The 12257-nt window shown below is 41.3% G+C and overlaps 4 protein-coding genes across 4 annotated transcripts; all 4 read left to right on the top strand.

The window, feature by feature from the left end:
• Positions 1–5488: 5488 nt before the first annotated feature.
• J4E84_001813 (uncharacterized protein) lies at positions 5489–6157 on the top strand (the record flags this gene model as incomplete). The annotated part of the gene is made up of 1 exon (XM_049384443.1): positions 5489–6157. One exon carries the CDS (start codon positions 5489–5491, stop codon positions 6155–6157), a length of 669 nt encoding a protein of 222 aa, XP_049247799.1.
• Positions 6158–6969: 812 nt separating this feature from the next.
• On the top strand, positions 6970–8602 carry J4E84_001814 (uncharacterized protein; the record flags this gene model as incomplete). The annotated part of the gene is made up of 2 exons (XM_049384444.1): positions 6970–7717; positions 7767–8602. 2 exons carry the CDS (start codon positions 6970–6972, stop codon positions 8600–8602), a joined length of 1584 nt encoding a protein of 527 aa, XP_049247800.1.
• A 302-nt stretch (positions 8603–8904) lies between these two features.
• On the top strand, positions 8905–9385 carry J4E84_001815 (uncharacterized protein; the record flags this gene model as incomplete). The annotated part of the gene is made up of 2 exons (XM_049384445.1): positions 8905–9106; positions 9156–9385. 2 exons carry the CDS (start codon positions 8905–8907, stop codon positions 9383–9385), a joined length of 432 nt encoding a protein of 143 aa, XP_049247801.1.
• A 1108-nt stretch (positions 9386–10493) lies between these two features.
• On the top strand, positions 10494–12240 carry J4E84_001816 (uncharacterized protein; the record flags this gene model as incomplete). Its single annotated transcript, XM_049384446.1, has 3 exons — positions 10494–11184; positions 11237–11556; positions 11614–12240. The coding sequence occupies 3 exons, from the start codon at positions 10494–10496 to the stop codon at positions 12238–12240; spliced, it is 1638 nt and encodes a 545-aa protein (XP_049247802.1).
• Between the last annotated feature and the right edge of the window lie 17 nt (positions 12241–12257).

Here is a 12257-nt window from a genome sequence, read left to right on the forward strand (position 1 = left end):
AGTAATTCTAGACTAAGTAACTATATATATAATAATAATTAAAGATTAGCTATAGCGTGTCTATACAAAATTAGATATCTTATAGATAGTAAAAAAATAGCTAAGTAAGAGATAGCGCGTATTATAGAGTAGCTATATATTATATAGTAGGTATAGCGCAAGCAGAACGCGCTTATACGTAGCGTTAGGTAGAAGTAGAGTATTATTATATACGTTATTAGTCTAGCTATTTTATTTTTATATCTATAGGCTATTCTAACTCTATAAAAGATTTACTTTATATCTAAGCGCTGCCGCAAATTCTTATAATATATACATCTAGTATATTAGAGAACTAGTAGAATTCTACTCTAAACTACTTATATTAAGAGATTATATTACCTCTACTTAATTAAGCTATACTATACCTGCTATAGCGCGCTGTCTTACACTAATATAACTATTTTCTATCTAGTATTCTTATAACTATGCTATACTTCTATAGTTCTACTTTATTAACCTAATATATTATATATTTTTACGCGTCTAAATATCTAAATAGTATATAGACTATCTAGCTAGCCTTAACTTAGTGCAGCGCAGCTTCTCTAGTATTACTACTTCTATAGAAAACCTCTTACTCTTTTTTACTATACTTCTACCTCTACTTCTTACTAAACGTATAAATATTTATCTACTAGCGTCTATTTCTACTACCTAAGTAGCGTATACCTTTAGCGTAAGGTAAATCTATATATTATACTTATAATATCTATCTCTTCTACTTAGCTTAAAAATATAGGTTAGGTACTAGTAGGTACTATTAGAGTAAGTTCTATACTTATCTAGTAGAGTCTAATAGAGTATAATTCTTCTATACTAAAGACTAAAAATACTTATATTTACTATAAGCGCTAGGTCTAAATACTAATCTATTCTTAGTTTTATATAAACATCTACTACTAATAGTATAGCTAAAAGTAATATAATAGTTATATTTATAGAATATTTATATTCTAGATACTAGCGCTAGGCTATAAAGAGCTTTGTTTTCTATTATATAAAGAAATATTTACTCTAATATTACTAGTGTAATAGCTAAAACTACGCGCAAATTAACTCTAGAATAACTAAGTCTAACTCTTACTATATAAAAGCTAGGCTTAAATTAGACCTAAAATTATTATACTAAGAAATATTTACTCTAAAGTTACTAGCGTAATAACCTAAACCTATACACAAAGTAGCTCTAAAATAACTAAGTCTAGCTCTTAGAGAGTAAAATCTAGACTAAAAACTACTAAGTCTAATCTATAAAATACGTAGAGATATATAAGTATATATATATATATATATATATATATATCTAAGAGAAAGTTAAACAGCGCTACTTCTTTCTAAACCTTAAGGCTCTAGAATATTACTTTAATATTTTATAATACCTTTAGCTACCTATAAGCCTACTAAGATTATACTATTACTAATTCTTATAATATACCTTATTATCTACTATACCTATCTACTTCTACCTAGCCTAAAGTAGACTAGCTAGAAATATCTAGGCTTACTAGGCTTAGATATAAAGCTCTTTAGCTACTTCTAATACCTAATAGTAGTATAAAAGACTACTCTTACTAACTAGACTTTTACTAGGCCTCTACATCTGCCTATATTATGCCTTAGATATAATCTTCTAGGCCTTCTATACACTAGCTATATCTATATACTTATAGGCTATCTTAATTCTAACTAAAACTTCTATTACTTCTATATACTAGCTATATTTAGACTTTTACTTATATTAATTATTCTTTTATATATAACTAAGTCTTTATATAAATATCTTATTATACTATATTCTATACCTAAGTATTAACTAAGTATAAGGTAATAGAAAGTATAGGTTAGGCCTAATAGAGGCATAAATAATAAAGAGTAGCAACGTATATATATAAGTAGATAAATAATAGTAATAGTAATATAAGGTATATATAAGTATAGTAATAGAAGCGTACTAACGTTTAGAAGGTTAGTTAGTAAAGTTTAATAATAATATAGGCTAATACTTCTAAGGTTAACTTATAAGACTAGCTAAGGTTATCTTAGACCTTTACTTTTTTAGCTAGTAAATTAATAGACTTTATAATAGATAATATTAAAATATATTAATATCTAAGTTCTTATTATCTAAGATAGCCTTAGCCTTCTTCTTAGAGGCTATCTTTACCTTAGGCTTTACAGCTGCGCTAGTAGTAGACTACCTAGTTAGTAAGTTTACTAGGTATATTAACTAAGAATAGAGCTAGAGAAGAGAGATAGATAGCTTAAGAATAATTAACTGTAACTCTTAGAAGTAACCTTAGTATTATTACTATCTTTATTAGTCTTAGCCTTTTATCTATAGAGTATTATAGCCTTCTTAGAAGTAACCTTAGTATTATTACTATTCTTATTAGTTTTAGCCTTGCACTTATAAGAAGTAGCTACCTTCTTAGTAGTAGTAGACTATAGAAGGTTAGTAAAGTTTATTAAGTTATTACTATTACTTACCTACGTATAGTAGAATATTATACTACTTTTTATTACACTAGCTAAGTACTACTTCTTATTAGTAGTAGCTCTAGCTAAAGTAATTATAACCTATATAAGTATATAATAATTAGATAATTAAGCTTATATAAGCTACGCCTTCTACGCTAGTAAAGTAGCGTAGGCTAGAGAAGGTTAGTAGAGTTTATTAAGTTATTATAGTTACTTACCTAAGCTTAGTAGGCTAGCTAAGCACACGCTAATAGTCTATTATTAACTACTAAATATAAGTTATAACTATAGAGTAGTAGACGCTTAGAAATAATATTCTTATATTATAGTAACTATAGCGCTTTACAGAATATAAGTAAGCTTAATAGCTATATAGATAGGCTACTAAGGCTAAGTACTATTAGTATATATAGTAGTATCTAGAGAGAAAAGACTTATAAGTCTTAATAGAAGTAAGCTTCTTCTTAGTAACCTTCTTCTTTAGGCAGCTATAATCTTTCTAGATATCTTATAATTAAGCGTATTATTATTATTATTATTATTATTAGTAGTAAAGATAGGTATAAGAGTAAAAGAGATAGAGATAGAGAAGATAAGTAGAGATTTATAAACTAAGGCCTAAGCGCTAGCTATTACTAGTTACTATCTTAGCTAGTAAGTAGTAATAAGAGTAAAAGTAAAGATAGATTATAAACAATAAGAGAAGCTACTACTACTACTACTACTATTAGGTAAAATTTAAGATTTGCTTTTAAGGCTAGCAAGTAATAAAAAGAGTTATACTATTTAGTAAACTTAGATACTATAAATAAGATAAGATTAAATAAAACCTTAGAAAGAAGATAATAGGCGTAATAGTAGTAGAGAAAAAAAGTAAGAAAAGAGCCTACCTACTTAAGTACTAGTAATATTAACACTACTAGAGAGTGCTTTATTAATAAAAGAATAGATTCTTACCTCTAGCTATACGCTACCTTAGACCTAAGGCTTACTTATTATAGTAATCTATAAGAGCTATAAGTACTAATACGCTACTCTTTAACCCCTCTTAAATGTTTATATACTTATATACTACCTATATCTAGCTTTTCTTATCTAACCTATCTATATCTAGCACGCTATCTATAATAAGAACTATAAGCTAGAGTATAAGAGAAAAGAATAGAATATAATATTAGAATAGTTAAAAGACTATTAAATTAATCTATCTAGTAGATAGTATAACACTATAGAGCACTTAGTAACGTTATTATAGTAATATATAAACGCGTTATTAGCTTTTAAAAGTTTATTATAATATATATAGCTAGTATTTAATATAAATTTAATACTAATAAAAGTAGTATTTCTAGCTACCTTACATTCTAGCCTATCTACTGCTATTATAACACTTATGCACTAGGTATACTAGCACTTATTAGCTCTGCGCTAACTAGCTAAATAGCTTAGATTACGCTATATTAGCTATAATAATCTAGAGTAACTTAGAAATATAGTAGATAGATTTTGCTACTACGCCTCTCTCTATATATATAAAGCAAAGCACTACTTTTAATAATAAGAGTAAGTACTATAGAAGGCGCTTTATATTTCTAGCTAATTATTCTTAAGTATAGTAATAATATTTTTATACTCTGCTAAATTAAGTCTTTAAGATATATAAATCTTTATAGCTATTTTTACTTAGTAATACGTTACCTATACTATTAAGTAAATTCTAATTTTAGATATAGTTATTAGCTATAAAGCTATAGGTAATATTACTCTCTAGTTTAGCTATCTATACTACTACTATATAAGTATTAATTAGCGCCTATAGAAAAGCAGACAGATAACTTATAATAATTCTTAATTACTATATCTATTTATAAAGTACTAGTTTTAGAGAAAAGAGAGGCTAAGTATTAGTATATTATAGCGCTAATACAGACACACGTCTTTATTATATAAAAGTTAGTAGCGTATAATATTTATATTATAGGTATATTTTACTATATTATTCTTAAGAGTTATATTCTTTAGAGTAGGCGTATATATATAATATATAGCATAAATTAATCTACTAAACTCTTTTACTATCTAATCTAATATATATTCTATTTGTAATATCTACTAAATTCTTAAAATTATTTAAAGTTTTAACAGGCCGCTAATAGTATAATAAGAACCTATTATTTATAATATATACCTATAATAACTACTAATATATTGCAAAAGTATTGTAAGATAAAATTATATATAATATATAAGTTCTTTTAATAGCTTGCTAATATATATTAGAGTAGTAATAGCTTTCTATTTTTTATTTATTAATAATATCTTTAAAACTTAATATGCTTATAATAGTAAGTAATATAATAATAGCCTAATATAATTAATATATATTCTAGGTAAAAGCTTTAAATTATATATTAATTATATAATAGGTTTTGTATTTAATAGGTCGCGCAGATTTATTAGAGGTTTGTTAGCCTATTAATATTATATTAATTTTAATATCTATTATAGCATAACATGCCTTTATTAGCCTATTCTCTATAACATATATTTATTATAATAGCTTTTAATAGTAATATATATTGCTTGTAAATAAAAAATAGAGAGCTATTACTAGTGTAACGTATTATACAAATATTTAATTTTGCAAGCCTAACCTACTCCTGACAACCCCCCTACGGTGCGCGTGACGGAGGCGTACACCATCCTAGATAAAGTCAACATGCACCCTCCAATATTCACGCCACAACCTTCCACATTCAACAAATTCCGACGTCGATCGCACCGTTAAACACACATCATGCTGACCGGCACTACTGGGTGTTTAGTAATACTACCATGGCTGATCTCACTTGCCGCATGCGACATTCTTTTTGGTAGGCAATCCATACCAGACTTGAGAAAATCAGATCATGAGTACTTGTACGGAGATCTTCATCATTCAGAAGACGCAGCAAATATCATCAAAGACATGTTCGAAGCACCGAGCCAACTCACCTGGCTCTTCATCTCCTTCAGCCTCATCGGACTCTCCACCTGCTATTCGCGCTCATTCGAGAAAATGAAGCACCAGCTTCTTCACTGCCTCTTAGCTACCAGCCTCATCGTGCGATTTTTAGCCATATTCTCAGGTATGCTGCATTTGAAGCTGCGATCCCTAGACTGGATTATTCCCTGGCTTGCAATATCACCTTTGAACATCCTCGTCCTTACAGATTTCATTGACCTCCGTGCTTGGGAATGTACGTCTTTGGGAACATTCCTCAACAATGTTTGGGAAGGCGTGTCTGGTGATCCCGCAGCAACCGACCGCAACCATATCGTCAAGCCTCGATTCGACTGGACGATGATCTGGAATACGACAGAATTGGTAGCAACCCAGGACGCGATCATTCGACTAGCCTACTACCACCTCTTCGAGAACGCGGTACGCGTCCTGTGCCTCCGATACTATCACCCACACAATGAAGGCGCGCCATACACTACGTATATCAACAACTCGGAGATCTTGACCGGGTTACTGGCGCTCCAGGTGGCGGCTTGGACATACTGCAAGATGCGTGAGAACGCCAAAATCCTGAGAGACGTTGAGAAGGGAGCTGCCCTGCAGATGGGTCCAATCGTTGCAGATCGTCTTTAGTTCCGGTGGATCGTGGCCTGTCAGTATTTGGTGATCGTCTGTTATTGTATATTCATTTTCCCGTATGTATGTCGTATATCGAAGATGGCCCGGAAATATTTGATGAGGTGCTCCGGCCTGACAGTTCCCGTGGTGGTGGATCGTGGTTGGCAATGACGTCGCGCGTTGGACATTTCCGCAAATCGTTAGGCTGCGATGTCTGGGCAAGCATGCACGCACCTGAAGAGCTTTGCGTTAGACAATAAAGGTATAGAGAATCAAATAATTCCGCCATGGGCGCTCAAGTGACCGAAGCTTTTTCTTCGGCGATTTTCGCTAGTCCGAGATGAGCCCATTGACCGCGTGTGAACGGGTCACAGACAAACTTTCATGGCAACCTTAATCGACATGTAAGTTGCGCCAGAGACATCACCTGCGCGCACCGTCCCGGCGACTACCGGCAGGCTGGACAAGATGCGGGCATGATGCCAGGCGGTGGAATTGTGAATCTGCCGCGCACACGCAGATAAGATAAGCCTCATCGAAAGTGGGGATCGAAGGCGCTGATCAGGGGTAAAGCACGTGCCCCACCCCGGTCATCTCAGTGTGATAGCAATCTTACCGACGACTTCATTCGCCCAATGCGTTTCATCGACCATTGAAAGGGTTTAGCCTTTGTTCTCACTCGATGCCGCAATCCTGACTGAAGAAACATATGAGCTAGCAGGTGCCCCAATAGACGGTTGTGCCGGTCTCTTTACTTTTGTGCGACTTGCCCACAGTACTTATTCCTAATATCCACGCACTCGCCGTGGTGGTGTGGAAGAGCAGCCATGTCGTTTTTGGGCGACCTTTTCAGTTGTGGTCGGGCGAGACGGACGCGTGAGACGTCAACAGAGCCGCTTGAAACAAACGACGCGACGCCCGAGCCCAGCAACGCGCATGGAACTACTGCAACCACCCTTCACCCCACGACTGAGAAGCCGAACGACATCCCCGCGCCCAATGAAGACCGTTTCGAGCGCGTCGCGAATCCAGGGAGCGCAGGTGTACGGTCTGGTCTTGAGAGTCGCGGCAGCAAGAACGATGATGTCGAGCTGGCTGTCATTTCGGAGAAGTCGAAACCGAGTGCAGGATGGATGGTCGAACAGAGGGTCCTAGTCACAGCTACATCCGCCACAAAGCAAGACACATCGTCAGTAGCCGAGGAGCAGGAGCCTTCGCAGCAACTCGACCAAAAGCACGAGGAACACCATGCTCGTGCAGTCACCCCGCCTGTTCGCTGCACCACCCCTGAACAGGAGCCATGGAACTCGACTCCCGTCGCCTATACCCAAGTCGAGCCTGAAGTCCACGACATTGCCGCCGCTGCGCCTGTGCGATGTGCGACACCTGAACCAGAAACCTGTGCGATCACCCCCGAGCAGCAACCCGAACCGAGTACCCCGTCTGTACACGATGAGACACCAGAACTGGCTATCGATGAAGTCACAACCACCAGTCCCGACGTTGACGATGTTGTTGAAGACATCCCGGCACCCAAGAAGACCGCACCACTTTGCTTCCTCGACATGCCGCCAGGTATGTTACCCCTAGTCTATCTATGTGTATAAGTGCTAATGCATTACAGAGATCAGGAACCGCATCTACGAGCGCATGAGCGAGGAGGTGCCCATCAGGATGTGCCGTCACGATGATCCGGCACTGGTCCAACGCGAAGGCGAAGTCACCCCGACCAAGCGGAGACAATACTACAGCCTCACGCAGGTATGCCACCAGCTTCGCGAGGAGTTCCTACCGATATACGCGGAGAAGGCACACTACATCATCGACCTGTGGAGCCAGAAATCGAACCTGGTCAAGATTGATTCGCTCAAGGGCCATGTCTCTTTGGACATCGATGCTGCGTGCTTTGACATGGAGCCCATTGACCTGTTGCCGCTCATCCGATGCCTTGTCCGCACGCGTCGCACCGATTGTCGCTTCACCTCCACTGAGGGAGTTGTCTTCCGCAGCATCTCTGAGATCGTTGGCGAGCTCAACAAGCTGCTACCAACCCCCGCCAACAGCAACCAAAGCTGGCTTACCGCAGTCAACGGGCCGATGAAGAGGATCGACTTGCACCTGTTTCCCCACGACGACATCCGACAATACTACCGATTCCGTGGTGCCGAGCCCCTGCTGCGAGTAGTCTACCCATCGGCGGTGAGTGAGGAGTGGATGAAGCGGGCTTCCAAGTCTGAGGGATACGAAGCGTACTTGCAAAAGACTGGATTGGACAAGTTCGAGATGCACGTCGTTATCGGCCACGCTTCTCGACGTACCACAAACGAAGGTCGCCTGCCGCTTGACTGGCGCATGAGCTACCAGCTGTCGAGGCACTCCATTGACAGCCGCGCTCCCCGCATGTCTATGGATATCGCTGCTGCTCGCATGTCCATCGACAGGGCGCCTCGGATGTCATAATGACGAATTGATAACGTTTGGGGCGAATGCGCATCCTGCGCTTAGTGCTTACGTCCTGCACTTCACGTTCGAGCTGTATGCCATCTTGGGCATGGCTATTTATGATTGTAACAGGGCGAAGCGCCCATTTACTTGTAATGTTTTCTAGGGAGGACAATCTGTTTGTAAGCGCATGGCCGCCCAGTGACGAACCACGCTCATCTGCAGTCGCTACGGGCGGCGTCATGGCATCATACCCTTTCATGTTTTCTATACCCCGAAATCGATCAAAAGTTACTTCCCTCATCTCCACCTTGAACATCATGACCGACTCAAGTACTGCAAAAATATCGTCCGCCCCGAGATGCGTGCCATCCTACGACATCAGCGATCCACTTCAGCAGGAGGTCACGCGCATTCTCAGAAGCTTCAAGAATGATATCCTCGGTATCAAGTTCCTAGGTAACGACGGCGTTCTGCGCTCGCTAACTGCAGATCGCAAAGTGCTCTCTGCGGAAGGACTCAGTAAGCATCCTACCTACCGGGAGGTTTCAGTACTGATCCAGTCGCACAGGACCTGAACTCATCGAAACTTTTCTGAGCCGCTTTCCAGAAGACTTCAGAGCGCAAATGACGAATCCAGTATTCGCCGATGGTAGCAAGACGCCTAAAGAGAGGTGGTTTGAGCCGGATGCAGGGACTTTGCCGGAGCCGCTGTCTCAGCAGGAGATTGACAAGGTCAAGAATCAGCCTGACGAGCGGAAGGACTTGCTACGAACGCGTATGCGTGAGGATGAGAAGTGAGTCACGACGCCTCATTCTGTGGAATCCTGTAGAGCCAACGCTGACAACTTGAAGTTTGTTGGACGTCAACGGCGTGCTTGCCTGAGTGTCAGGCTGGGAATGCGTTGCGAGCTGCGATGAGATGGCACATGTGACGGCGGCAAAGCAAATCTTGTGGCGTTCAAAACCAAGCTTCCTCGTACAGATTGACACAAAAAGTCAAACTTGTTCGGACGCAAACCATATTTGACCTCGCGCCGAACAAAAAGCATGGCATTCGTAGATTACGACAGGATCGCCAGCACACAGCGGGCATGTGCCTGGACGCCTGAAAGTTTCAGACATCTGTGGCCCAAAGCATCTGTCGAAACCTTCTTATCTTGCCGTTCAGGGAGATGTAGCGCTATCCTTGGTGTGGATTTGTACAAGTTGTGTCGAGAAAAGAACGTTGAAATTGTGTGTCACGACGGCATGTGCCTATCATGAGGGGCGGACTCACAAGGCACGGGTCTGGCTCTGCAAACTTCACCAATCGGCGTAACCTCGGCCCGCGACATGGCCCTTCCCTTTCATCCTCATTCATTACTCCTGCAAGCCCATCCATCTTCATTCCACATCTCGCTCCCCGTTTCACAACTGCGCAACGTTTATCCGCAACACTTTGCTTCTATCATGGCTCATGGGGCCCTTTCTCACTTGTGCGCTCGGCGGTGCTAATGCCTACCAAGCTTCCTTCTTAATTTCGAGAATTTCCCCGGATTTGCTTCGAAACACCGAAAGCCAGCCCCACCAATGATATGGTGCGCACGCGGGTACTAGACGTGCTAGACTCGGAGTAGTACTACAAACGCTGGGGCGAATTATATACCCATGCTCGGCTCTTGTACAATCAGCACCATGCACTACTCCGCAAGGCGTAGGTGCTCTATCCTGATGGCGGAGCACGCTCAATCTGGGAAACTAACGTGGAGTCTACAATACTACCACCGGGAAAGATGGTATTGTAGTGGTGTGTAGTAGCCATCTGCGCACACACGTGGGAAAGTAAATACATTGCTATAAAGCCGTCTTGTACAACGAATTCACATGGGGTCTCTAGCTCATCGTCTTCCCTCAGTCAGTCTTCAAGATGCGGTTCTTAGCGACCGTCACTGCTCTTCTACTGGCCCCTACGGCTGTTTTTGCAGCTTGGGGGTACACCGATGACGGCAAGAACTATGTTATCGATACGAACGCGAACCTCGTGGTCAAGGTCAGCAAGACAAACGCCGACATGACCTCGATCAAGTACCGTGGCGTTGAGTACAACGGCCAGAACGGGAAGAATTCGCACGTGGAATCTGGCCTCGCACCCGGCACTGTCACCATCCAGCAATACACCAACGTCATCAAGGTGACAATGAAAGTAGGAACGCTCGTTCACACTCTCGTCTTCCGCTACGGCAACCCCAACGTCTATATCTTCATGAACAAGAAAGACAGCAGCATTACTGTATCGCGATACATCCTTCGCATTCCGCCGAACATCTTTACCAACAACATCAACGAAGACACGGACTGGGTTCCGGACGGTGCCACTGCCATTGAGTCTGGTGACATCAACGGGCTCAACGGTCAGACATGGTCCAAACATTACTCCGGCAAGTTGTATGGTCGCACTATGGACTACGACTGGGTTGGATATACCAATCGAAATGTCGGCATGTACATGATTAGGTCGAATCACGAGAAGGCGTCGGGTGGGCCGTTCTTCCGCAGCCTGATGCGCCGCGGAGGTAGTGGTGGCCCAGATCTCTATGATATCTACCACTACAACATGGGTACGTGAAGCCACTCTCGGCCTAGACTAAAGCATCGACTAATGTGCTCCAGGTCATACTGATGTGATGCGCTTTGGCCTGCAAGGTCCCTCCGTCCTCCACTTCACGGATAGTGGTGCCGCACCGAGCACCGCACTATTCGCTCGCAACGCTAACTGGGACTGGATGGACTCCCTTGGAATCGATGGCTGGGTTCCGGCTAGTCAACGTGGTGCCGTCGCTGGTGTTGGTTTGGCCAACGTAAAGAACGGCTACCAGTATGTTGTCGGTCTGAAGAGTGCCCAGGCGCAATACTGGGCCATCGCATCATCCGGCTCTTGGCGAATCAGCAAGATCCTGCCAGGCTCGTATACGTTGACTGTATACAAGGGTGTAAGTATAGCCATACATCAGCACTTTGATCTGACGTGAACTCACACGATATCGCAGGAGCTCGAGGTTCACACTAGCACTGTTACTGTCACTGCTGGAGGCACCGTAGCGCTGAACACGATCACCTGCAACGACCCGTCAGATACAGCTGTCGTGTGGCGAATTGGTGAATGGGATGGCACACCCAAGGGTTTCCTGAACTTCGGCGACAGCCCCATGAAGCCTACTTACATGCACCCGTCTGATTCGCGCCTCGCCAAATGGGATGCTAGCAACTACATTGTGGGTACCAGCTCCGCTGCCAACTTCCCCGGCTACATGTGGAAAGACATCAACAACGACCACCTCGTCTACTTTCGCCTCAGCGATGCGCAACTAGCCAATGGCGCAAAGATCAGAATCGGTGTCACAGAGGGCATGTCTGGTGGAAGACCGGCTATCGCGGTCAACAGCTGGACCGCTGCTTTGCAATCAGACAAGGGTCAGGGCGATACCAGAAGTCTGACTGTTGGAACCTACCGTGGCAACAATTACGTTTATGAGTACAGTGTGCCGGCAAGTGCGTGGGTGAAGAGCGCAAGGGAGTATCAGATACTGAAGATCTCTGTCATTTCTGGAAAGACGTCTACGGGATATTTGAGTCCCAGTATCAGTCTCGACGCGATTGAGATGATCTCGGCCTAGACAGCTTACTCTTCTTC

Source organism: Alternaria hordeiaustralica, assembly GCF_023758085.1.
Source record: "Alternaria hordeiaustralica strain BMP 2776 chromosome Unknown scaffold_2, whole genome shotgun sequence".
Taxonomy (NCBI): domain Eukaryota; kingdom Fungi; phylum Ascomycota; class Dothideomycetes; order Pleosporales; family Pleosporaceae; genus Alternaria; species Alternaria hordeiaustralica.